Source organism: Mytilus galloprovincialis, chromosome 12 (assembly GCF_965363235.1).
Source record: "Mytilus galloprovincialis chromosome 12, xbMytGall1.hap1.1, whole genome shotgun sequence".
Classification (NCBI taxonomy): domain Eukaryota; kingdom Metazoa; phylum Mollusca; class Bivalvia; order Mytilida; family Mytilidae; genus Mytilus; species Mytilus galloprovincialis.
The window spans coordinates 40,128,539-40,152,772 of record NC_134849.1 but is presented as its reverse complement, the minus strand read 5'-3'; the positions used below and the strand labels follow the sequence as shown (position 1 = coordinate 40,152,772).

The following is a 24,234-nucleotide window of genomic DNA, read 5'->3' as shown; positions in this document are numbered from 1 at the left end:
TAGGTCGAGAGCGGGGCGAACCGGTGCGTCACATGAATCTCTCTTTCTCTACCCTTTTCGTTTCAAAAAGTAACCTTTATGAAACATGATCATAGAAACGTTTTGACCAATGAAAATAGAAAAAGGTACTTATAAACAAATAGTTTACAAACAATGAAACATTTTAAAAGCAGATTAAATTAGGACTTTGTGTTAATTGACATTATTCACTCTATATATACAGTTTGGGTGTTGACAAATAAATTACATTGATGACCATTATTGTCAAAAAGTATTCTCACGATTTAATCTTAATCCATAAATATTTCCTAGTAACACTAAAACGGCTAATACATGTCTTTTATAAAATTATTTGAAAAATAGTTTAAAATCTTGTTTTTCTTTTCGAATAAAATGCACTTCTAGCGTAATAAAAATATTAAAACTTAATTACACATAAGGAATAATGACTGTTGATACCAAACACGACACAAAAAGATGAAAATGCTAAAATTCACAATTTCACGCATTTTTACAAAATGACATTTGTATGTTTATAATAATGTGTATGTTAAAAACATCTAATTGACCACCGTATAATAGAAATACACTTGGAGATATTGGAGTTTCATAGTTTATACGAAGTGTCATTTATAGATGTGGTGTGAGTGTCAATAAGATATCTCTCCACCAGAGACCAAATGACACAAAGTTAGCAACTACAGGTCACCGTACGACCTTCAACAATGAGTAAGACACATACTGCATACATGTAGAAAGCCTCAATAACCCCTAAATGACAAATAAAAAACAATTGAAGAACAATGGCCTGATTTATGTACAATGATGGTCCAGGTTCGCACAGTCGCATGCAGAATGTGACTGGCATAAACATGTTTGTGGATGCACAATCATTCCCTTACCTGGGACAGTGGGGCAGCAACACAACATATAAACAAACTATAAATTATATTCATGAAAGTGTGTAAATTGGTTAGAAAATACAAACAACCGTTCGACAAATTACAGATTCGCGTAATCATGGTAATCGAGTGGACGAATAGGCACGTGCGACCATCTATCTGATTTCCTTTTCCCTATCTCATTACTTTATGCTCACGGATCACTTTTATTTTGATATGAGCGTCACTGCTGAGTCTTATGTAGACGAAACGCGCGTCTGGCGTACTAAATTATAATCCTGGTACCTTTGATAACTCACTAATAAGCAAAGCCCATACCTAACAGGCCAAATAAACTAAAAAATAAAAAAAAAATACACAGAAACACAATATTCAAAACATTGCAGACACCAATCGAAGAAAACCACCGTATTATGAATATTTCCCACTAATATCAGTCGTAATGAATTTAAACACAATTCACACCTCAAGTTTATTCCAAAATATTCCAAGTTACAGTGAAGTGACTGGATCCAAAGTATAAACAGTAAGATGAGATTGACTACAAAGAAAATGCAATCATCATAAGATTTTGTACCAAAAAACAATGTTCCAAACATTCACAAAAATATAAACATAGGTGTGAAAATATAGTAAACAGTTATTGTAACATCTAGGATTTACACAAGTAATGAATAAAGTTCGTATTTTCGAAAATAAACAATTATCCGATTGGCGATATTTATCATTGTCTCAAGTTCACATTAACGGCATTGAAATAGCTAAATTTACTTTCATATTATCACAAAATGCATAAAATAAATGTAAAAATCAACATACCTTATTTGTTGACTCTGATATTTCTATATAATTCAAAATTAAAGGGTTCAAAATTGTCGTAACACGTTTCTCAATTTTCAGGGGAAAATATAATGGGGAAAGTAACCAATGTACCTAGGTTAGTTTCATCAAAAATCAATAAATTTGCAAAACGAAATTTGTTACAATTCAAAACAAGAAATTGGCCTTTACATACCAGCCCCTAAATTGGGTTCTTAACTAGAACGCAATTATCAAAAATAAATCAAAAGGACAATTATATCATAATGTTCAATAAATGTCTATCATATCAACACGAGTTTGGTGGCAGCTGTGGGTTTTTAGTCACTTTCTACAAGAAGACACAATTTCGCAATTGGTCTCATTAACACAGAATTTGCGGTTTTCACTTTGACAATTCTAACAACATTGTCCTTGTCTTTGATTAGTTCAATCACACGAGCCATGTTCCACGAATTTCTCGGTGCATTGTCGGAAATGAGAACTATGTCTCCTACTTGCATATTTCTTGTCGGTTTTGTCCATTTTGTTCTGCGCTGCAATAGAGGTAAGTATTCCTTTCGCCATCTAGTCCAAAATAGATCAGCGAGATACTGAATTTGTCTCCATCGCCTTCTAACATAGCTGTCGGTCTTAGAGAACACACCAGGTGGAAAGCTTTCACCCGGACGTTGAAGTATCAAGTGATTCGGAGTCAATACATTTAAGTCTGTAATACTATCTGACGCTTCTGTGATCGGACGTCCATTAAGAATACTTTCTACTTCACAGAATAGAGTCATAAGTCCTTCATCAGTTAGGCGAATGTTCTGTTCATGCATGACTGAATAGAATACCTTACGCACTGATCTAATAAGGCGTTCCCATACTCCTCCAAAGTGTGACGCAGACGGCGGATTAAACTCCCACTGAATGCGTTTCTGAATCATGAATTCCTGTATTTGATTAAAGTTCCATCTTTTTATTTCTTCTCCTAGTTCCCTTTCTGAACCAACAAAGTTTGTTCCATTGTCTGTCCTTATAAAGACTGGCACTCCTCTTCTCGAAATAAATCTCCTTATAGCATTTATGCAAGAGTCAGTGTCTAATGAATATGCCAATTCGAGGTGTATTGCCCTAATAGTCAGGCATGTGAAAATCACACCATATCTTTTAACTACACTCCTTCCTTGCTTTACCTCAAAGGGTCCAAAGAAATCTATTCCAATTCTTGTGAAAGGCGGATCATCAGCCTGAAGTCTTTCTTTCGGAAGATTTGCCATTTTCTGTTTTGCGCATGTTCCTTGATATTTCTTACATCTGACGCATCTAGACACTAAGCCTTTAATAATAGAATTAGCTCCTAACATCCAGTATTTTTGTCTAAGAACGGCTAAGATTGAATTCTTTCCTAAATGTCCAATTGAACGATGAATGTTCTCAATAATAAGTCTTGATATTGGTGAGTCCTTAGGCAAGATGATAGGGTGTTTTGATTCGTACGAAATATCCGATCGCTCCAATCGTCCACCAACTCTAAGCAATCCATCTTTGTCGACGAATGGATCCAGTTTGCTTAGTTTTGAAGAAATCTTGAGAGGACACTTCTTTTCAAGAGTCTGTATATCCTCACTTAAGTGTTTATGTTGCACATAACTAATCAATGACCTCTCTGCACACTCAACTATACTTGTTGTAAGTGTATCTGACATCTTCATACTCATTTTTCCGTTTCCGTCGATTTTAATACTGTCTTTAGCATTTCTAAAGTGATTGGCTGCAATAACGAACCGTGCTGCTATGGTGACTAAGCGTTCCCAATTCGAAAAGTAAGAAATAAGACGTTCCATTCCGTCAAATGATTGTACAGTGCAAACAGCCACTGGTTTCTTAACTTCTGGATCATTGCCGATAAAACTAGTGTCCTCGGTACACTGTGGGAATTTAATGTCTTTATCCCATAAGAAATCTGGCCCACGAAGCCATTGTGGATTTCTGTTATATTGTTCAATAGTCGCTCCTCTGGAAGCTAAATCAGCCGGGTTCTCTTTTGTGCCTATAAAGTGCCATTGATTTACTTTAGTTGATTCATGAATAACAGCCAAACGATTGGCTACAAAAGTGTGAAAACGTGTCTTTGAGTTTGCTATATATCGAAGTACTGACATACTGTCTGAATAGTAATAAATGTCATCAAATGAGTATTCTATCTCTCTTATAATCATGTTTCCAAGCCTAACGGCACTAGTAGCAGCTGTCAGTTCCATCCTCGGAATAGTCATCGATTTAAGCGGTGCTACTCTCGATTTTCCTAACAAAAAGGAACACTGTATACTACCTTCTTCATCGACTAACCGTATGTAAAATACACAACCATAACCTTTGTCACTTGCGTCTGCAAAACAATGTAGTTGGTATGAAACAATAGCCTTGAAGTGTTGAGGCTTGTAGCATCTATCTATTTTAATGTTTTCCAATCCTTTAAGCTGACTGAGCCATTTGTTCCATGACGAAAGTTCTGTGTTGGGAATTTCTTCATCCCATCCAATTTCTTTCTTGCATAATCCTTGTAGTATTGATTTGGCTGTCAATACAAACGGAGAAACAATACCAATAGGGTCATAGATTGAGCTGACTATGCTGAGAATTCCGCGTCTTGTTGACGGTTTTTCTTTAATGTTTATGTGAAATCCAAGTTTGTCATCTTTTATATACCAATACACTCCAAGTGCACGGTCGGTGAGACTATCATCTCCACAATTCCATTCCTCTATATTTCTTGCGCAATCTTTTTCAGGTATGGATTGCACAACATTTTGACTGTTACTTGTCCATTTAGTCATATTGAATCCGCCTTCTTTGCACAATTCAGTTACATTCTTAATAAGCGATATAGCACTTTCTTCTGTATCGGTAGAACTCAAACAATCATCTACATACATGTTCTTTGTCAGTGTATCAATCACTAAAGAATCAAATCTATCCTTGTTTTCTTTTGCCGTATTTTGTAGAGCGTAATTACTACAACTCGGTGAAGAAGTAGCCCCAAACAAATGTACTGTCATCCTGTATTCTTTAGGTTCAGTATCAACATTTCCGTTTTCCCACCAGTAGAAACGTAAAAAGTCTCTGTCCTCAACTGGAACCTTCACCTGGTAAAACATTGATTCGATGTCACCTAAGACTGCTATTTTATCCTGTCGGAATCTGATCAGTACGCCTAAAAGATTGTTAGCAAGGTTTGGACCCTGTAATAGCTGACTGTTCAAAGAAATGCCCATGTATTTGACAGAACAATCGAAAACAACTCGTATTTTGTCCTGTTTTTTCGCATGGTAAACTCCATGGTGCGGTAGGTACCAAACTTTGCCATCATTTCTATCTACATCTTCAGTAGGTACAGGTTCTGCATAGCCTTTCTCAATTATCTTTGACATGAAATCACAGTATTGTTGTTTGAAGTTATCGTTCTTGGCAAACTTGTGTCGTAGTCCATTTAGCCTTTTTATGCCTTGTACTGAATTATTCGGAAAAACAACATGCTGGTCTCGAAACGGAAGTGCTATGCAGTAGTGCTGATTTTCTAAATGTATAGAGCTCTCAACTTGCTGCATGAATGTTTTATCATCAATAGAATTCTCTCTTTTGTCTTCGTTCATTCGTTCTGGAAAGTCTAAGTTAATGCTCTGCATTAATAAGTTCAACTGTGTTTCATCACATCCTTCATGTTGCATATGAACTCTATTCACTTCAAAGCTTGAACTGTCTCTTATAACGTTCCATAATATCCACCCAAGTCTCGTTTTTGTGGCATGTGGGGAGCCGCTCGGTCCCGTGCATACGTTAAACGGTGTATAAGCATCAGGTACGTTGTTACCTATCATAATTCCTATATCCGCATCAATCTCTGGGATATCCACTGATTCCAAATGAGTCCATTTCTTGATTTCTCTTTGAGTAGGAATATGTTCCTTTGATACGGGCAGGTTTTCCTTAGTATATACTTTAGGCAAATCCACCATGTGTTCCATTGACAGACTAGACACTTGAAGGCCATTAATTGCACATGTATTAATAGTTTGTGTGTTTCCCATTGTACTTATAGTTATCTGAGTTTTCTTTCCATTAGCTCCAAGTTGTTGCATTAACTCCTGGCTACAAAATGTTATGCTACTGCCTGAGTCGAAGAAAGCATAAGTCTCGACACTCTGGGATCTATTGTTCAATTTAACTCGCACAGGGATTATTGCCATAGCACAATTCACATCACCAGCCCCTTTATCACTACTAATGGAGCTAACTACAACTGGCTGTGTGCCTTCATGATTTGTGGGTATTTGAGGATCATCCTTTTTAACAGATGGCTCTTGCTGTGACGATGATTGTTTGTTAATTTGATTGTCAATATGAAGTATAGTTGGATGAAGCCGCGCACATATTGAGCATTTGAGTCTCCTATTGCATTTATTACTCATATGGCCTTTCTTAAGACAACCAAAACAATATCCCTTAGATTTCAAGTAAGCGATTCGGTCTTCGCGTGGACGAGCTGTAAGTCGTTTACATTTGTCTAAAGCATGTGTACCTTCACAATAGGAACAGCGCATCTCAGTACTAGGTGCCCTTTTTGCCACATCACATACATTTGAAACCTTTTGTCCATGTTGTCGCTGTTGATTCGTATTTCTAGAATTGGAATAATTCATGGCAATGTTGCCATATGTCGGATCTGTAGCTTTCTTGGCTTCTGCTTTTACAAAGTTCACAAAGTCATTAAACTTAACTGTTCTATGTGAATCCTTTACACGAAAAACCACATTTCTCCAGCGATCATGCATATGGAAGGGCAATTTTGACATCAGACGTTTGATATTTTCAGAATACTCTAAAACACTTCCGGCTTCCATACTCTCCGTGCCATACTGACATTCAACCAAAAACAATGCAAATTCGTCCAAAGATTGAATATCTCCTGATTTAATATTTGGCCAATCCAATGCTTTTTTAATAAAGGCTGAGGCCATCACGTCTGTATCACCATATCGCTCTTCAAGATGACGCATTGATGCCTTATATGCTCTTTCGCCTGGCAGATGACTGTAACTAGATACTACCTTATGCGCTTCTCCAAATGTCAGCTGCTCGAGGTAATTCATCTTCTCGTCATCTTGTTCACAGTTTAAAACAACCTTTGATTCAAATTGTCTTAAAAACTTCCTATATTCCAATGGGTTTCCACTAAATTTCCTTATTTCCGGTGTCGGTTTTCTCAAATGCTGCACCATACTTTGAAAGGCTGTTTCTACACTACTGTTAGTATTTATAGCCGAATTTTGAATTGGCGCAGATGTTATATCGTCACTTTGAGTTGGTCCGTATGATTCATGAACATTCTCTTTCGGAAGTTTAATATTGTTTTTGATCATGTTGACGGACGGTAGATTCACGAAATCTAACTTACTTGTGTCCTTCAAAATATCTGATTTCTTTTTAACTGGTTGAAATACTTTTGCCATCGGATCTAAAATTGCTGTTTCGATAGCTGGCTGTACTGTACTTTGCAAAGGTTTTGATTTCAATTCAACATTTTCAAGTTTTACTTTCGGAGTTTCCACATGGTCAATTTCACCCTTTTCAAACTTGTCGTATATCTTAGCTTTTGCATCAGCTACAGCTATTTCAGTTTGCATTTGAAGTTCATCTTCATCTAACTGTAATGCCGTTTTTGCCATTTCAAGTTCTCGCTTACGTTTCATTGCTTGTCTTTTAGCCTCAAGCTCAATCCTCTTTTCTTCAACTTCTAGTCGTTTTGAAGATACTGACGAGCTGCCCGCGCTTCTTACTGACCTCCCATGAACACTTGCCTGCACTTTCACTGGATTAGCATTGAGATATTCTTGTATCTTGAATTGACTGTTCATAAGAAAAGTATCTCTTATAGTATGAATTTTCATATAATCTTCCTGCTCAAGGGCATTAAGTTTATCAAAATGAATTCTATGTTGGATATGAAATTGCTCATATTCCTGCATCCAATTACCATAGCGCAATCTTATTGTCTCGAATGTTTCGTTATCAGAAATCAGTCTTATTATTTTTTCACTTAATCTTTTCAATCCATCATAGGATTTGGTTATTTGTTCTTCACTAAATTCTTTACCTTTATCGGTATACTTTCTTGGCCTAGCTCCGCCTATCGCCTCTGAGGTCTTCTGTTCTTCCTGTTCATCTGTTTTATTTGTTTTAAAGTTCTCATCCATATTTGATTCTGATTGTTCAAATTCTCCCAACTCTGTGTCCACACTTTTCAAAATTATATTTTGATCTATTTTGCTGCCAACCTTATCTGTGTCCACACTTTCAAATTCTATTAATAGACTGGGTTCTTCCTTCTGTGACGTGCTCATATTCGTCAAATAAGTCAATGAATATTTCCCACTAATATCAGTCGTAATGAATTTAAACACAATTCACACCTCAAGTTTATTCCAAAATATTCCAAGTTACAGTGAAGTGACTGGATCCAAAGTATAAACAGTAAGATGAGATTGACTACAAAGAAAATGCAATCATCATAAGATTTTGTACCAAAAAACAATGTTCAAAACATTCACAAAAATATAAACATAGGTGTGAAAATATAGTAAACAGTTATTGTAACATCTAGGATTTACACAAGTAATGAATAAAGTTCGTATTTTCGAAAATAAACAATTATCCGATTGGCGATATTTATCATTGTCTCAAGTTCACATTAACGGCATTGAAATAGCTAAATTTACTTTCATATTATCACAAAATGCATAAAATAAATGTAAAAATCAACATACCTTATTTGTTGACTCTGATATTTCTATATAATTCAAAATTAAAGGGTTCAAAATTGTCGTAACACGTTTCTCAATTTTCAGGGGAAAATATAATGGGGAAAGTAACCAATGTACCTAGGTTAGTTTCATCAAAAATCAATAAATTTGCAAAACGAAATTTGTTACAATTCAAAACAAGAAATTGGCCTTTACAATAGACTTGATACCGGTACGTGATTCAATGGTGTTCACCACGTTTGCGAGTAAACTCTCTATCTGAACCAGAACAGTGGTGTTAAACACAAGATAGGAACAGACTATCGAATCATGTTCGAAAGAGCTTGACTTAGCATCTAATGTATCCGTACGCGTGATATTATATGCATAATGTTATGCACATTGATATAAATATACTCAAATTAGTTCTAGAAATGGGTCCGCAATTGTGGTCATCCCCGAAAACATTGTCCTGATTATCGCTTCGTACGCGTCAACGTCCGGATTCATGTGTATCGGGGTTACAAAGGGCGACATGGGGTGATCATTAATTATAAAAAAAAATTGTTTAATGATTGCAAATGAGATAACTCTCGAACAAAGACGAAATGACGTAGAAGTAAATAACTATAGGTTACTGTACGATCTTCAACAATGAGTAAAACCGATACCGCAGAGTAAGCTATATAGTTTATGTCCCAGCTTAGATAAAAAAAATACAGGAATGAGAAACTTTTCTTTTTCTTATTTTGAAACTACGATGTTTGTACGGAAGTTCAACTTTGTCATAATTGCAAGACAGATGGCGGATTCAGGGGTAGGGGCAAACAGGTCATTAACCCTTGGATTGGACTAAGTATCGTGGTTAAGCTTAAAATCGTCAATATTGTCTTCAGTCTCACTACACTTGGTTATTTTTTTTTTTTTAATTTGATAGAATAACGCCCCTTTCAAAATCCAGGAACCGTCCCTAATACCCTAGTCCCACTAGGCCACGATCGCACTACGATCTGTGAAAAAAATGCAAATATTGATGATCGTGGTACGATCGTGTAGGTCGCAGTAAGGTCGTACCACGGTCGTGGTGAGGTCTTCAAGATCGTGAAGAGCGTGGACAACTTTGAGCATGTTCAAAACAATCGTGGTGAGGTCGTGGCGAAATCAGGTCGTAGTAGAAGCGTAGTGGGAACGCACTAAGATCGTAGTAAGATCGCAGAGGTCGCTGTACAATCGTATCGAGAGCGTAGCGAAAGCGTGATTCTATTCGGAGAGATTGCGCTACGATCTCACAGCGACGTTATGACGACCTTACTACGACCATCACGTTCTCACCGCGACCCAACTACGCTTCCACTACGACTTTACCACGCTGTTCACGACCATAGTACGATTCTAGCACGCCCTTGCCGTCCTTATCACGCTCTTCTCACGACCTTACTACGTTCACACTACGACCATCATTTCTATTGTCATTTTCACATAAAATATATGAAAAAAACTCCCTAGATTTTGTTTGTCTGAATGTATTTATCCATTTGCTCTAACAGCTCAACCATGCTTCTCGTTTTTATATAGATTAGACCGTTGGTTTTTCTCGTTTAAATGGTTTAACATTAGTATTTTTTGGGGCCCTTTATAGCGTGCTGTTCGGTGTGAGCCAAGGCTCCGTATTGAAGGCCGTACCTTGGCCTATAATGGTTTACTTTTATAGATTTTTACGTTGATGGAGAGTTGTCTCATTGGCACTCATACCACATCTTCCTATATATATATTGACACATCTGTGTCATCTCTGCTATCCTTCACTAAAATATCGTCATTTGAGCTTTATGAACCAGCAATAGGTTGTAATTTAGGTTTGATTGGTCATCTCTTGATGACAAGTATTATACTACTTATGTGTATAGTATCAGTTTAATTGGAGTCTGGAGCTGACATGTCAGTTAACTGCTAGTAGTCTGTTGTTATTTGTGTATTATTGTCATTTTGTTTAATATTTTCTTTAGTCGCATCTTCTGACATCAGACTCGGACTTCTCTTGAACTGAATTTTAATGTGCGTATTGTTATGCGTTTACTTTTCTTCATTGGCTAGAGGTATAGGGGGAGGGTTGAGATCTCACAAACATGTTTAACCCCACTAATGTTGCGCCTGTCCCAAGTCAGGAGTTTTGTACTATTTTTAATTTTAGTTTCTTGGAGTTTAGTATGGCGTTCATACTTTGCTCACTCTGCCTCTACATCAACCCCTACCACCACGCCCACGTGTTCTAGTAGATTTTGGTGGCATGACTGTATTGTTTCCGAGAAATCTCCGTTTTAATCAGAAATAGAAGGAATAGAACTATATTGATATGAAACACGATATTGACGGTATTGCTGATAACGTAGTAAGATCGCGGTATGAACGTAGTATAATCGTGGTAAGAACGTGCTATAATCGCAGTAAGATCGTGTTGCAATCGGATAACTCGTGGTATGGTCGTAGTGAGAGCGTGAAGAGCGTAGAAAGATCTTTATAAGCGTAGTGAGGTCGCAGAAAAAACGCGATGAGAACGTGGTTTAATCGTAGCGGGATCGTTGTAGAAGCGTAATTAGGACGTAGTAGCATCGTGAAAGCAACGAAAATTAACATTTTCATGCCGTTCATACCGCGACCTCACCACGATCTAAATTTATTTCAGATCGCGGTGAGCGTGGTGCGATCGTGGTCTAGTGGGACTGGGGCTTAAAGGTAAAAATAGATTTGCACTGTGCAGTATATCTGAGGTTCATAATTTAGTTAATGCACACCTTATCTGTGCATTATCCAGATTATAGCACAGTTAGAACAAAGAGATTTTACTCTTGCCATGTGTTAAGTTTAATAAACCGGGGCAATCAAAGGTTCGGTTTAAATTTCATAACTATAATGTAATGTTTTTCTCACCATATTGTATATTATATTGTATAAATGGTAAGAAAATTTAAATATTTATGCTTTTATGAATAGTATGAGGAAAATGTAGTATACATTCGAAACAGGGATTACAAATTAAAATTTACATGACATATCCTCTATGAACGAACACAAAAAATAATCATGATAGTATATCAAATTGCCGAGCAAACCCACACCTTTTCGATAAAATGCAAAATAACAGAACTAAATAAATTCTATAGTACATTTCAAGCGTCCGTAGCTTTCCAACAAAACGTAATATTCCAATATTAACTTTTGATAGATTTCCAAACATATACGTATAAAAGTCAATAATATCGCATACAATGATGTCTATTTTAATAGTTTGACGTTCTTCTAAGACGAGTAAATATGTTAAAGAAAATACTTAAAATTTCTTACGTTCATTTTAATGTGGGATCAACCGGATACGTAATAGTGCGTTGCATTTATTTTCACTTTTCGAATAAGAAAATGTAAAAGGTGCCTTATTCTTTTCTTTCATTTCAAATAACATACTATATACATTTGGAAGAGATCCGTTTGCGCCAAAAATGCGTCCTTTTGCGCCACCACTTTTTCTCTCCAATGCTATATACGTTTGCGCCACCTGTTTCAAAATTACATGGTTTCATTTGCGCCAAAAATAAAATATACAATTGCGCGAATTAGAAGAAATATGACTTCCTTCCTCCTTTATTCGGACTTGGAACCGGCAGTTTAAACGGGAAATGTTGCTGCCTGGGTACTTCCCAATTTAAATCTCTTTTGGCATACCTTGTATTAAATATTCAACAAAGCAATAAGTTTTCTTCTCTCTCTCTGTACATGGACTGTCTTATTCATTTTAAGTCATTTCTCTCCAGATACTCATCTTCGTGGTGAAATATCTACGAACGTAATATGATACTTTGCAAATATTAATCATTGATATTTATGATAAATATGTGTACAGGTAAATTGGCGCAAATGAGTTCCGAATATTGGCGCAATTGATACATGTGGAAAACAAAAGTTGGCGCAAATGATACCCACGAAAAACAGTAATTGGCGCAAAAGGACTGCTTCTATACATTTACACGCATGCACGGTCGAAAAAGTAACGAATAATATAATGATCAGAAAAACATTTCAATTCAAAATTTATAAAATATTGAAAAACTCACAACTCTTTTTTAACTTCTCGTCTTCTTCAAACTTTAAAAGCACATTGTTTGATAATTTTTGTCACAAAAGAAATAAAATGTATAAAGATGGCAAAATATCACAATTGTACATACAAAATTAACTTTCCTCTTTAATGAGGCCCCTAATGGGGGTGTCTAAGAAATCATATAATCACAAATGTTGTGCCATTATTATCACATAATCATTAACTATCTGTGAGGGCCCTCATGGGGTTTTTGATTATGTGATTACTTGGCCGTTTTTTTAATGATTATTTGATTATTAAGCCAAATATTTCATGATTATTTGATTACCTAGGACTGTATTTTTAGTTTATGATTATTTGATTACTAAAGATAAGCAAATATTTAATGATTATGTGATTATATTGGCAAAAAAATGGTGATTATGTGATTACTAGGACCCCCCCCCCCCATGAGGGGCCTCATCTGTTTCAGCAAGATAATCAATTTATAAAAAAATACGGTTAGTCTTAGATAATCGAATAATAAAAAAATCATGAAATATTTGGTCTGGTAATTAAATATTCACTATAAAAACGGGCAAATAATAACATAATAAACCCTATGATGAGGCTCTTTAAAATACTTTTTACATCATAAATTTTTATTGCAAAAGATTTGCCTTTTATAGATATGGTGCAAAACAGTTTCACATTTAAAACCGCTATTTTATAAATTGACATTGCATTCAGTTAATCCATTTCTGTATTAATGTATATTATACACGCATTTGTACTATCGGTAATACATTATACTCTATTAACAGGTGGTACATTGACAATAAAATAAGTTAATTTCTCAAGGATGTTTATCATATCGATAATTTATGCAGTTCAGGGTGAGGTTCCGTCATTTCTCTATTCTTAAATTTTTTATTTTTTTTTTCGATTCTTTACTAATTGTGCCCATTATGTCTTGATCGTTATATTTTAGCAACCCAATATTACCTATTTTTTATTTGAGACCCTAATTTGTTTTTTTTTTTTTTTTTTTTTGATTTTTTTGTACATTGTGTTCTTTTTTCTCTATTCTGTAAACCCCAAACTGACCCTCTTTTGTAGTCTTTTGTGAAATAAATAAGATACTAGCTAAATTAAACTGCAAATGTGCAATTGAAAAGGAGAACATAAATTGTTCGCTATAGCTATGATTGTATTATTCATTGGGAAAATTACTAATTTTGGGATTGGTTTCAATATTACATTAGTTGCGTAGGAGTACTCATGAAAGGGACAAGGGAAAACAAGTTTCAGCCTAAGAATAAGTTTTTGTCCTCCTCCCTTTTTATAAATAAATGTCGTTTGTTCAAAAATTGGAGGATGGGAAAATCACCCTTCCCAAGGCTCTAACGCATGCGTAAATTATTTTTGACTTACCGAATAGTATTTGGAATAACATTTTAAAAACTTGTATATTTTTGTTCCATAGTATTGAAGTACTTATCATCCACTCAAGTTTATCAGGGAAACCCTTTTTTATATTTATACATTTATTATTGTCGTTATCATTTTTGTGATAATAGTAAAAATTAATTTCTTTCTATAGTTAGACGATGATTAAATTACAAAATAGAGTGATACTATATAAATCCATATTCGTTTGTTCGACATTTACATTTGATTTAGACCTCTTCCATTTTATGGCCACGGTGTGTGCTCGCCTCTAGTGTCATTCCATCTGAATCTCCGCACCGAAAGTAGCAATAAGTGAACACAACATTGGTCCAGTTTAGAGTAGGAGGTTGTTGGTTTGATATGTAACATGTTCTCTTTCCCTTTCAATTTGCTTTAAGTACTTAACAAACTTTAGTCGTCCTTGAACATGCATGAAATATTTGTCACTGGACATTAAGCAACCAACAATCAATCAATTAACAAAATTTAGCTATACTGAGATAACTTATGGTAATTAGTTTATGAACATCACATGCTTTTCCTTTTTCACTTCTCAACTATCATTATACAGCCACCAGGTACAACGTAGCCAAGCTTTTTAGAAAGAAAATAAACCGTTTTATGGTATATAATATTGAACATGCATTCTAGCTACATCAATTTAAAGTTCGTGTTCCTTTTACAGCCGATTTCATTGAGTGTGAAGCAAAGGGTAATATCTTTGGTTAGCTTGCTTGTTAGCTGAACCGTGAAGTCATTGTGAGGTCAGGTAAACTACCCTTTTTAAGAGTAGACTAAAACAGCAGATAACCAATCTATCTGTCTGTTGGACTAGGACTACTTCGAGAGGAGGGTACATGTAGTATACCTGACCTAATAATGACTTCACAGTTCAGCTAACAAGCAAGCTAACCAAAGATATTGCCTTTGGCTACACACTCAATGAAATCGGCTGTAAAATCAATCAGTACTATCAACAAGAGCCATATTGTATTATTTGTTTCTGTGTCAACAAACAATGTTATGTGTATCAACTCCATTATTTGTTTATCCCTATACATATCTGTGTGTCAATAATAAACTGATTGAGAAAATGCTAATTATCTTCAATGACACCAAACTTTGATACAATTGTATAAAGTGTTTACAGCAAGATTTCATTAAATGTATTTCTACATCTAGCCTTAAAGCTTCATCATGGATTTTTTTTTAACTAAGATCAATTTGATACCATACCCCTCCCCCTTTTTATTCCCCCATACACCTCAACCCCTTTCCTGCAATATTGAATTCTAACATTTTACAGAAAGCACAATATTTCTATTTAGGTGAGATAAAAACATATCATATATGTTGAGTCCTTTTGATACATGTCCATGAAATGTAAAGTGTGCATATTTGAATTATGTGTACAAGTATACATTGTACTTTGCGATTTTATTAAGTCGTCAAATTCGGTATTTTTGAAGGGATTTTTGACCAAATGTTCCAGTTATTACCACCAAGTTGTTTGTAAGGTCTGTTCAAAGTACATTAAAAAATTTCTTTTATAAGGCAGCAACCATTTGATTTTCTGGGGGGGGGGGGGGGGGGCTATGGTTTTTTTTTCTGTACAAACTTTTTTTTTCGCCTTCGGCGAAAACAATCTATTTTTTTGGCAACAAGTCGAAAACAATTTTTTTCTTTCAATTTTAGCATTACATATAGTGGCAGCTGAGGGTGAAACAAACATTTTTTTTTCTCAGGGTCAAAAACAAATTATTTTTTTCTCCAAAAAATGGAAACAAACTTTTTTCTCCAAAAAATGGAAACAAACTTTTTTTTCCAAAATATTCTGGTCATGAAGATGATAAAGAAAATATCCTGAATCCAGACTTTCCATATACCTTACTTAAAGTGTTATAGTTTCGATTGGTATTGTCGAAAAACTAAATAAAAATGTTTGCGCGCGCGAAAACAAAAATTTTGACTCAGAAAAAAAAATCGCTTTTTTTATTTTTCTAGTTTGAATTTGTCGTTAACAGCAATATGCTTTTAGTTATCAAAGTAATAAATTATACTGCCTAAAATTATATTGGTTTACATGTTTAATGTCATAAAAAGTAAACGTCTTAATTCAATTTCAATGAAATATCAATTAACAAATAATAAAATACGTTAACTTACTTGAAACCCATTTTTTCACTCCTATTTGTATTTGGAAAAAATGAAGTTATTTCTATAGGAGCTGCATAGAATACATGTAACCGTTAGTTAGTAAGGTGCGTTCATAGAGCACATATTGAACATTTATAATTAGGGATATTACACATTCAATGTATGTATAGTTCAACGACATTGTTTCATAAAGTTCATCTGTAAACACGTAGTCTTGGGATACACCTTCTTTATTCCAGATGAATCTAAATATAGCTTTACGACATCAATTAAAAAATCAACCAAAAAAATGTGAAAAACTGTATTTTACCTTATCACCATTTTCCAAATGCTTTTTAGTAACTTCTTTAAATAATAATCCTTGAAAAAAATCTTTAAAGTACCCGGATTGATCTTCACGATCCATAGATTCAGTACATAATGATGATAATCCAATGTGAGATATCTATCATCAATAGATATTCAATACAATATATACAATTTCTGACTGGCGCTGTCATCGTGTCATATGCCTTCATGCTCCGATGACGTAATAAAGTCAGTTTCAAACGGAAGATTTACAGGCATGAAAGGGTTCTTTTACGGATTCCGTAAAGTATATTTTCGTGAAAAGAGAGCTTAAATCTTGAAAAAAATCTCTGTTTACCGATGTTTATATCATGAATCAAGAAATCTTACAATTTATTGAATTTTTGATTGGGTTAATCAATTGATAAAATATTGGCTGATTAACTTAATATGTATTATGAATAAAAGACGATGTGGGTTGTGTCATTCTCACTGAGTCAGGAATCAAGCGACACAAATAACTAAAAATGACAATTAGATTGAAACAGATAAAAATCTTCAACAAGTGTCAGATCTGTCATCACTACTAGAATAGTTTATTGTATTTACACCAGAATGTACAGAAATACTTTTACTTGACGTGCTGAAATTGACAGTATGTCAGATACCATCACCGTGGTATCTTATGACCAACACGTTAACCTAACAACCACTGAATACCAACACGTACAGCTAGGAATTATGTTAAATATCACATTCCCATAGTCCGGGATACACTGATATTGAAACATTATCACTAAAAATCTAATTTTTACGGATGTCTGGGGTTCAAGATGTGATTTTTAGACAAGATGATGAGGGGTTAAATCTACAAACAAAAAATGGACATAAAAAGACACTTGAGAAAGATAGGCCAGCAAAATAAAGACTAAGAAATTTAAGGTGCTATAATATAAAGAAATGGAAAAATTAAAGAATATAAATTAAAAAAATAGAGAAAATTTACCTAAAAGGAAGAATTGAAAGATCTACCATCAAGACTCGTATATTTAAAACACATTGTACTTACAAAAGAGGGGTGAAAGATACCGGAGGGACATTCAAACTCATAAATTGAGAGAAAAAACCTGACAATATAAAAGAAGATGTGCACAAAACACAAAATAGAAAAATAAAGTTTAGCAACACGAACCCCAAGGTAGATGATAATGTGATATGCTTGATATGAGAAAGAATATAAGACGCAGGTGTAAATGCTGTTATTATACTTTATCCTTTAGAGATTAACCGTAGCATTGCTTTATCCTAAATTAATTATCAAAGATATATTTCAGAAGCTTATACTGATTACAGGGTCTTATCAATAATGACTTATTTCAGAACCTCCATAAGGTATAATACTCTAAGACTAAATAGATAATTCAATATTAGATGGTGTAGGGTATCCGTCTATGAGAATTGAACACAACGGAAACAACAACCAAGGCATCGAAAGGGCAATGCACGATTGTTAACCATTGACAGTTGGCGATATGAATGGTCTTGATTGTAAACTTTGACTGGTTACAGTAACAGAAACTATCAAACACCTTCAATCAAATTTTTTCTTTAATCACAAAAGCACAAAGATATGATTCAGTGGCAGATTCAAGGAAGGGATTGTTGTGACGTTAAGAGGTCGTACACCCATTTGATTTGAAAGTTTTTCATTTTTTAGAATTAAAATATCGTCCATTGTTTTATTACGTTTGTTCTTAGATTACTCCCAACTTCTTTTTTTCGAATACTTTTTGATGGAGAGGGTATAAAATGATACTTATCATTGAATTTCAAATTTCAAATATCAAATCATATAAGATTTTGAAAAATAGTGGTACACGTGACAAAAGGTTCAATGTTACATTTTACCCTGAACTATTTACTAATGTACCCTGCTGCATGATGGGAAGGGTGTCTGTATACGCCCACACATAATGCGGACGTCACATCTGACATTAAATAATATATTTGCGTATATTTCAATAATTGCGTTGCTAAAATACATGTAACTTACTTATTCAACACACACCCTCTGGAAATTATCACGATCTCGGAATGTTCAAAAATTCAAATATGTCAGTAACATGGGTATATACGTGCGTAAGTCAGCTATTCGGAGAAAAGAGGAAAAATTTTGCTTTGAAGTCAACGCTTATTTTCATTCATCTTTCGGAATAGATATTTTATTTAACTATTCTGTCCTAAGTATATATGAAATATTAGCTACTGGACGTAAAGAAAACATGTTATAAATAATTCGTAGATGTATGAATATGCATATATGCAAACATGTTTGTGTTTGGACTATATGTAGCAAAGTAGTGGCCTATTTATCTTTATATCCTACTCGTATTTGACAGAAAATTAAGATTAGCTTTTCATAGCTATTTTTTAATATTATTAGCCAAGGCGTACATTCATTTTTAATCCTGGAATTGTAAGATTATTTGTTAGATTATTTTCAAATTCTCTTGTTGAAGTATGTTTCTTGTGAAAAAAAAGACTATTTTACGAATATCAATACAAAATATCTCTCTCCAATTCGCCGTTTCAGAATCTAATGCATCCTGGGTAATATTTTCAAAAGCGTACACCAAAGCGTTTTGATTGGTTTAAAACGTTATAAACAATGGAAATTCAACCAATGACGTAACGTTATTTTCACTTTAGGGCACGAACAATGAAATTACCCATGATGCTTTAGATTCTGAAACGGCCAATTGAAGATCATTGATATACCATTGACTATATAATGATGACCAAGCGTTGTACAACAGTTGTTTCATGATCTCGTCTTTTCCCATCAATTCGTTGAGTCTTTTGTAGACGAAACGCGCGTCTGGCGTATATACAAAATTCAGTCCTGGTATCTATGATGAGTTTATTTACATTGTTACTACATTAAGATTTAGAAATCATGCTTATAACTAGATTTCGCATGCTAGTTGTTTTGTGCATGTAAGTCATTTAAGTCTTTGACTTGCCATACACAATATATGTACATTGTGTACGAGCTTTAGAAACAGGATGAAAAGCGAGGCTTGCCGAGCATTTCTCCTGTATCGTATAGCAAGTACAAATAACTTTTATATTTCCGACAATGTACATATTTTGTTTTTATCCTGCAATTTACATCTGGCACCTGAAACTTTAGTTGTTAAAATCGTCTCTATTTTTTCAACAAAAAAAATCGAAATAGTAAGACCTGGAAATGAACTGTTACACAAGCAGAAATATCCACATTATTAAAATAGCTTGCTCAACATAGTAGCAGGGTAACAGGAGACATTATTACATGCAACATTTTTTTTCATTTAGTTTTGAAGATCTTTGAATTGAAGAAATTGTGGGATATTTGTACAAGTACAAATAAAGCAAAAATGTAACTGTTAAATGTTATTTATACAATAGTTGGCCGATTGCAGGATAAAACATTCTCCGATTGTTTTCATCTTCTGTAGATATTTAGCTTATGTCAACATTTGTTTCTAGTGATACTATAATCTGTTTTTAGTTGTTTACAATCAGTTAGTGTCCACTAGAGTATCACTGTTACTTGAAGTATAAATAAACACCGGTAGACAAGAAATACCGATAACTACTCGAATCTTATCAGAAATGTACATGTATTAAGTGGGCCGGAAATTTTACAGTTTGGAATTTTTATTTAAAGATTTGTGCATTGTGCCTATAATATTTTTGTCATTCAATTTTGAATTAAAGAAATTGTGGGATAGACGTCAATGAGACACCAACACTCAAGACAAAACTAGGCAAAAGACATTTAGAAGGTAGTTTACAGTGTCTATAGAACAGATGTCGGTTAGACATCTCATGCATGCTTGTCTTGGGTCTATAAATTTGTAACTTCAGATAAAACAGAAACAGACAGTTATCCATTCTTTTTTTAATTCCAATTAGATTGAAATATAAAGACCTAAATTTGGTTTTTGTAATATTATATAAATTGATAGGGTCCGAAAGTATCATAAAATTTAGTGAAAAACATAATCATCAAATTTAAAGTACCAGTTACTGTGTATGATATTACCACATATAAGTACAATAATCCAGCACAGAAGATATGACTTCAGAAATTTTGAATATAGAGTAAAAATGTGAGACCCTTCTACTTGTAGTATCAGTAAATATTCTACATGTATGGTTCCCCGAACAGATTTTTTCCGAAATTTCTCTGAAGTTACTTTATCTACAAGTGCCCACTCCACTTTAAACTTTAAACACAACTGTTGAAAATACAGATTAATAATAGTTAATCCTTTTGTCGGTTTTGGCCACAGTGGTCTGTCCTTGGGAGGTACAGCACGTTTAAAAACGTCACCGAAGATGATTTTATCTGATCAATGTTCATTGTCAATCATATATCTTCTTACAAGAGGGTCTGGGTAGGGTTAACAGAATAGAGATTAATGGACCAATGCTATAGAATAATGAGCCATAACGAATAGACATAATAGGCCCAAAAAAAAAAGGACCACAAAATAGGGAGAAGAGAACAATAAGATTTTTAAATGTAAACAATAGCGAATAATGGTAAAAACATGTGGGGCTTTAAAAATAAAAGAATACAGAATGAAGTACCTCCTTTCTAGACCCTCTTATATTTAGATACTGGTTATCGAAAGTATCATAGGACTAAAACATATCCTTACATGTCTTAAGGATGTTCGCTACTCTGTTTTAAAATAACAAGCTTTTTAAAAGACTGTTATAAATTGATAGGGTATTAATTGAGGAATAAAAATAGGCAAAAAAATATAGGGGTCAATGTGCTTGTTTTCGAGATATTAGCCATTGGATTTTTGGCGGGAAACTGTTCTCTCTTGATTTTTCATAGCTTTATCATTGACAAGTTAAAGTTCTCAAAAACTATCAATGTGCTTGTTTTCGAGATATTAGCCATTGGATTTTTGGCGGAAAACTGTTCTCTCTTGATTTTTCATAGCTTTATCATTGACAAGTTAAAGTTCTCAAAAACTATCAGAAAATAAATAAGATTTTTTAAGACTTTTACAAATGGCTTATAATTATACATGTAAAAGATTTATAAAAAGAAAAATGGGGTCCATGGGCAAAATCTTTAAAGGCATTCAAATGGATAAAACAAGAGGATTTCGAAAATCTGACAAAAAATCCAAAACATGACAAGCAAACATCCTTAAATGAGTCTTTTACTTTGTACCAATCCTATCTTAGACCTTTGATAATAGTCCTCAAATGAAGTGGAACTATGTTTGTCCTTTTAAATCCTCATTAAAGAGTTTTTATAAACTAAAATTAAACATAACAGTCTTGTTCGTCAATTAAGACACACTTTATATATGATTGTATACTATATGATTATAATTTTGAAGCTTGTTTTGGTAATTCGTCAGAACTAACATGTAAAACTATTGAATCTTTTATTCAATTCAATAATTAAATCATTTGTCAGTAACTCTCGCTTTTCGAAACACTTAAATACCCCTGCCTACGATAATAAATATTTAATTAATTTTAAGCTTTTGGGCTTTTTCGTGGCGGTCAGTTTTATTAGTGGAGGAAGCAGGAGTGCCCGGTGAAAACCACCAAACTTCGATAGGGAAACTGGTTATCCTAGTCAGTTAAGATAAGAGTCAAGTGCTCCAGCACGAGTGGGGTTCGAACTCACAACCTCAGTCTTCACTGGCTAGGGATTACAGTAGTATCTACTTAGACTACTTGGCCACCTTACTGACTAGGAATTACAGTAGTATCTACTTAGACTACTCGGCCACCTCACTGACTAGGGATTACAGTAGTATCTATTTAGACTACTTGGCCACCTCACTGACTAGGGATTACAGTAGTATCTACTTAGACTACTTGGCCACCTCACTGGCTAGGGATTACAGTAGTATCTACTTAGACTACTTGGCCACTTCACTGGCTAGGGATTACAGTAGTATCTACTTAGACTACTTGGCCACCTCACTGGCTAGGGATTACAGTAGTATCTACTTAGACTACTCGGCCACCTCACTGACTAGGGATTACAGTAGTATCTACTTAGACTACTCGGCCACCTCACTGACTAGGGATTACAGTAGTATCTACTTAGACTACTCGGCCACCTCACTGACTAGGGATTACAGTAGTATCTACTTAGACTACTCGGCCACCTCACTGGCTAGGGATTACAGTAGTATCTACTTAGACTACTTGGCCACCTCACTGGCTAGGGATTACAGTAGTATCTACTTAGACTACTCGGCCACCTCACTGACTAGGGATTACAGTAGTATCTACTTAGACTACTCGGCCATTTCACTGGCTAGGGATTACAGTAGTATCTACTTAGACTACTCGGCCACCTCACTGACTAGGGATTACAGTAGTATCTACTTAGACTACTCGGCCACCTCACTGACTAGGGATTACAGTAGTATCTACTTAGACTACTCGGCCACCTCACTGGCTAGGGATTACAGAAGTATCTACTTAGACTACTCGGCCACCTCACTGACTAGGGATTACAGTAGTATCTACTTAGACTACTCGGCCACCTCACTGACTAGGGATTACAGTAGTATCTACTTAGACTACTCGGCCACCTCACTGACTAGGGATTACAGTAGTATCTACTTAGACTACTTGGCCACCTCACTGGCAAGGGATTACAGTAGTATCTACTTAGACTACTCGGCCACCTCACTGACTAGGGATTACAGTAGTATCTACTTAGACTACTTGGCCACCTCACTGACTAGGGATTACAGTAGTATCTACTTAGACTACTTGGCCACCTCACTGACTAGGGATTACAGTAGTATCTACTTAGACTACTTGGCCACCTCACTGACTAGGGATTACAGTAGTATCTACTTAGACTACTCGGCCAGCTCACTGGCTAGGGATTACAGTAGTATCTACTTAGACTACTCGGCCACCTCACTGACTAGGGATTACAGTAGTATCTACTTAGACTACTTGGCCACCTCACTGGCTAGGGATTACAGTAGTATCTACTTAGACTACTCGGCCACCTCACCGACTAGGGATTACAGTAGTATCTACTTAGACTACTCGGCCACCTCACTGACTAGAGATTACAGTAGTATCTACTTAGACTACTCGGCCACCTCACCGACTAGGGATTACAGTAGTATCTACTTAGACTACTCGGCCACCTCACTGGCTAGGGATTACAGTAGTATCTACTTAGACCACTTGGCCACCTCACTGGCTAGGGATTACAGTAGTATCTACTTATACTACTTGGCCACCTCACTGACTAGGGATTACAGTAGTATCTACTTAGACTACTTGGCCACCTCACTGGCTAGGGATTACAGTAGTATCTACTTAGACTACTTGGCCACCTCACTGACTAGGGATTACAGTAGTATCTACTTAGACTACTCGGCCACCTTACTGACTAGGGATTACAGTAGTATCTACTTAGACTACTCGGCCACCTCACTGGCTAGGGATTACAGTAGTATCTACTTAGACTACTCGGCCACCTCACTGACTAGGGATTACAGTAGTATCTACTTAGACTACTTGGCCACCTCACTGGCTAGGGATTACAGTAATATCTACTTAGACTACTTGGCCACCTCACTGACTAGGGATTACAGTAGTATCTACTTAGACTACTCGGCCACCTCACTGGCTAGGGATTACAGAAGTATCTACTTAGACTACTCGGCCACCTCACTGACTAGGGATTACAGTA

General features: G+C 35.1%; 1 protein-coding gene and 2 long non-coding RNA genes across 7 annotated transcripts in view; all 3 read right to left on the bottom strand.

The window, feature by feature from the left end:
- LOC143053557 (aquaporin-1-like) overlaps positions 1-24,234 on the bottom strand; it is a 75,069-nt gene that overhangs the window by 35,367 nt on the left and 15,468 nt on the right. Inside the window, exon 1 of one of the 5 annotated variants that reach the window (XM_076226359.1) lies at positions 16,498-16,523. The exons of 3 other annotated variants lie outside the window; for them this stretch is intronic. In XM_076226359.1, the coding sequence (XP_076082474.1) occupies positions 16,498-16,508 (11 nt within the window). In that variant the 5' untranslated portion in view covers positions 16,509-16,523. Of the gene's footprint in view, positions 1-16,196; positions 16,278-16,497; positions 16,524-24,234 lie in introns of those variants that run through there. One more of the 5 variants, XM_076226357.1, reaches the window with a different exon arrangement.
- LOC143053556 (uncharacterized) lies at positions 1,361-3,542 on the bottom strand. The gene is made up of 2 exons (XR_012971402.1): positions 1,722-3,542; positions 1,361-1,443 (listed from the first exon to the last, which is right to left on the bottom strand). It is a non-coding gene; the product is annotated as an uncharacterized LOC143053556 (long non-coding RNA).
- On the bottom strand, positions 7,451-8,710 carry LOC143053555 (uncharacterized). The gene is made up of 2 exons (XR_012971401.1): positions 8,531-8,710; positions 7,451-8,252 (listed from the first exon to the last, which is right to left on the bottom strand). It is a non-coding gene; the product is annotated as an uncharacterized LOC143053555 (long non-coding RNA).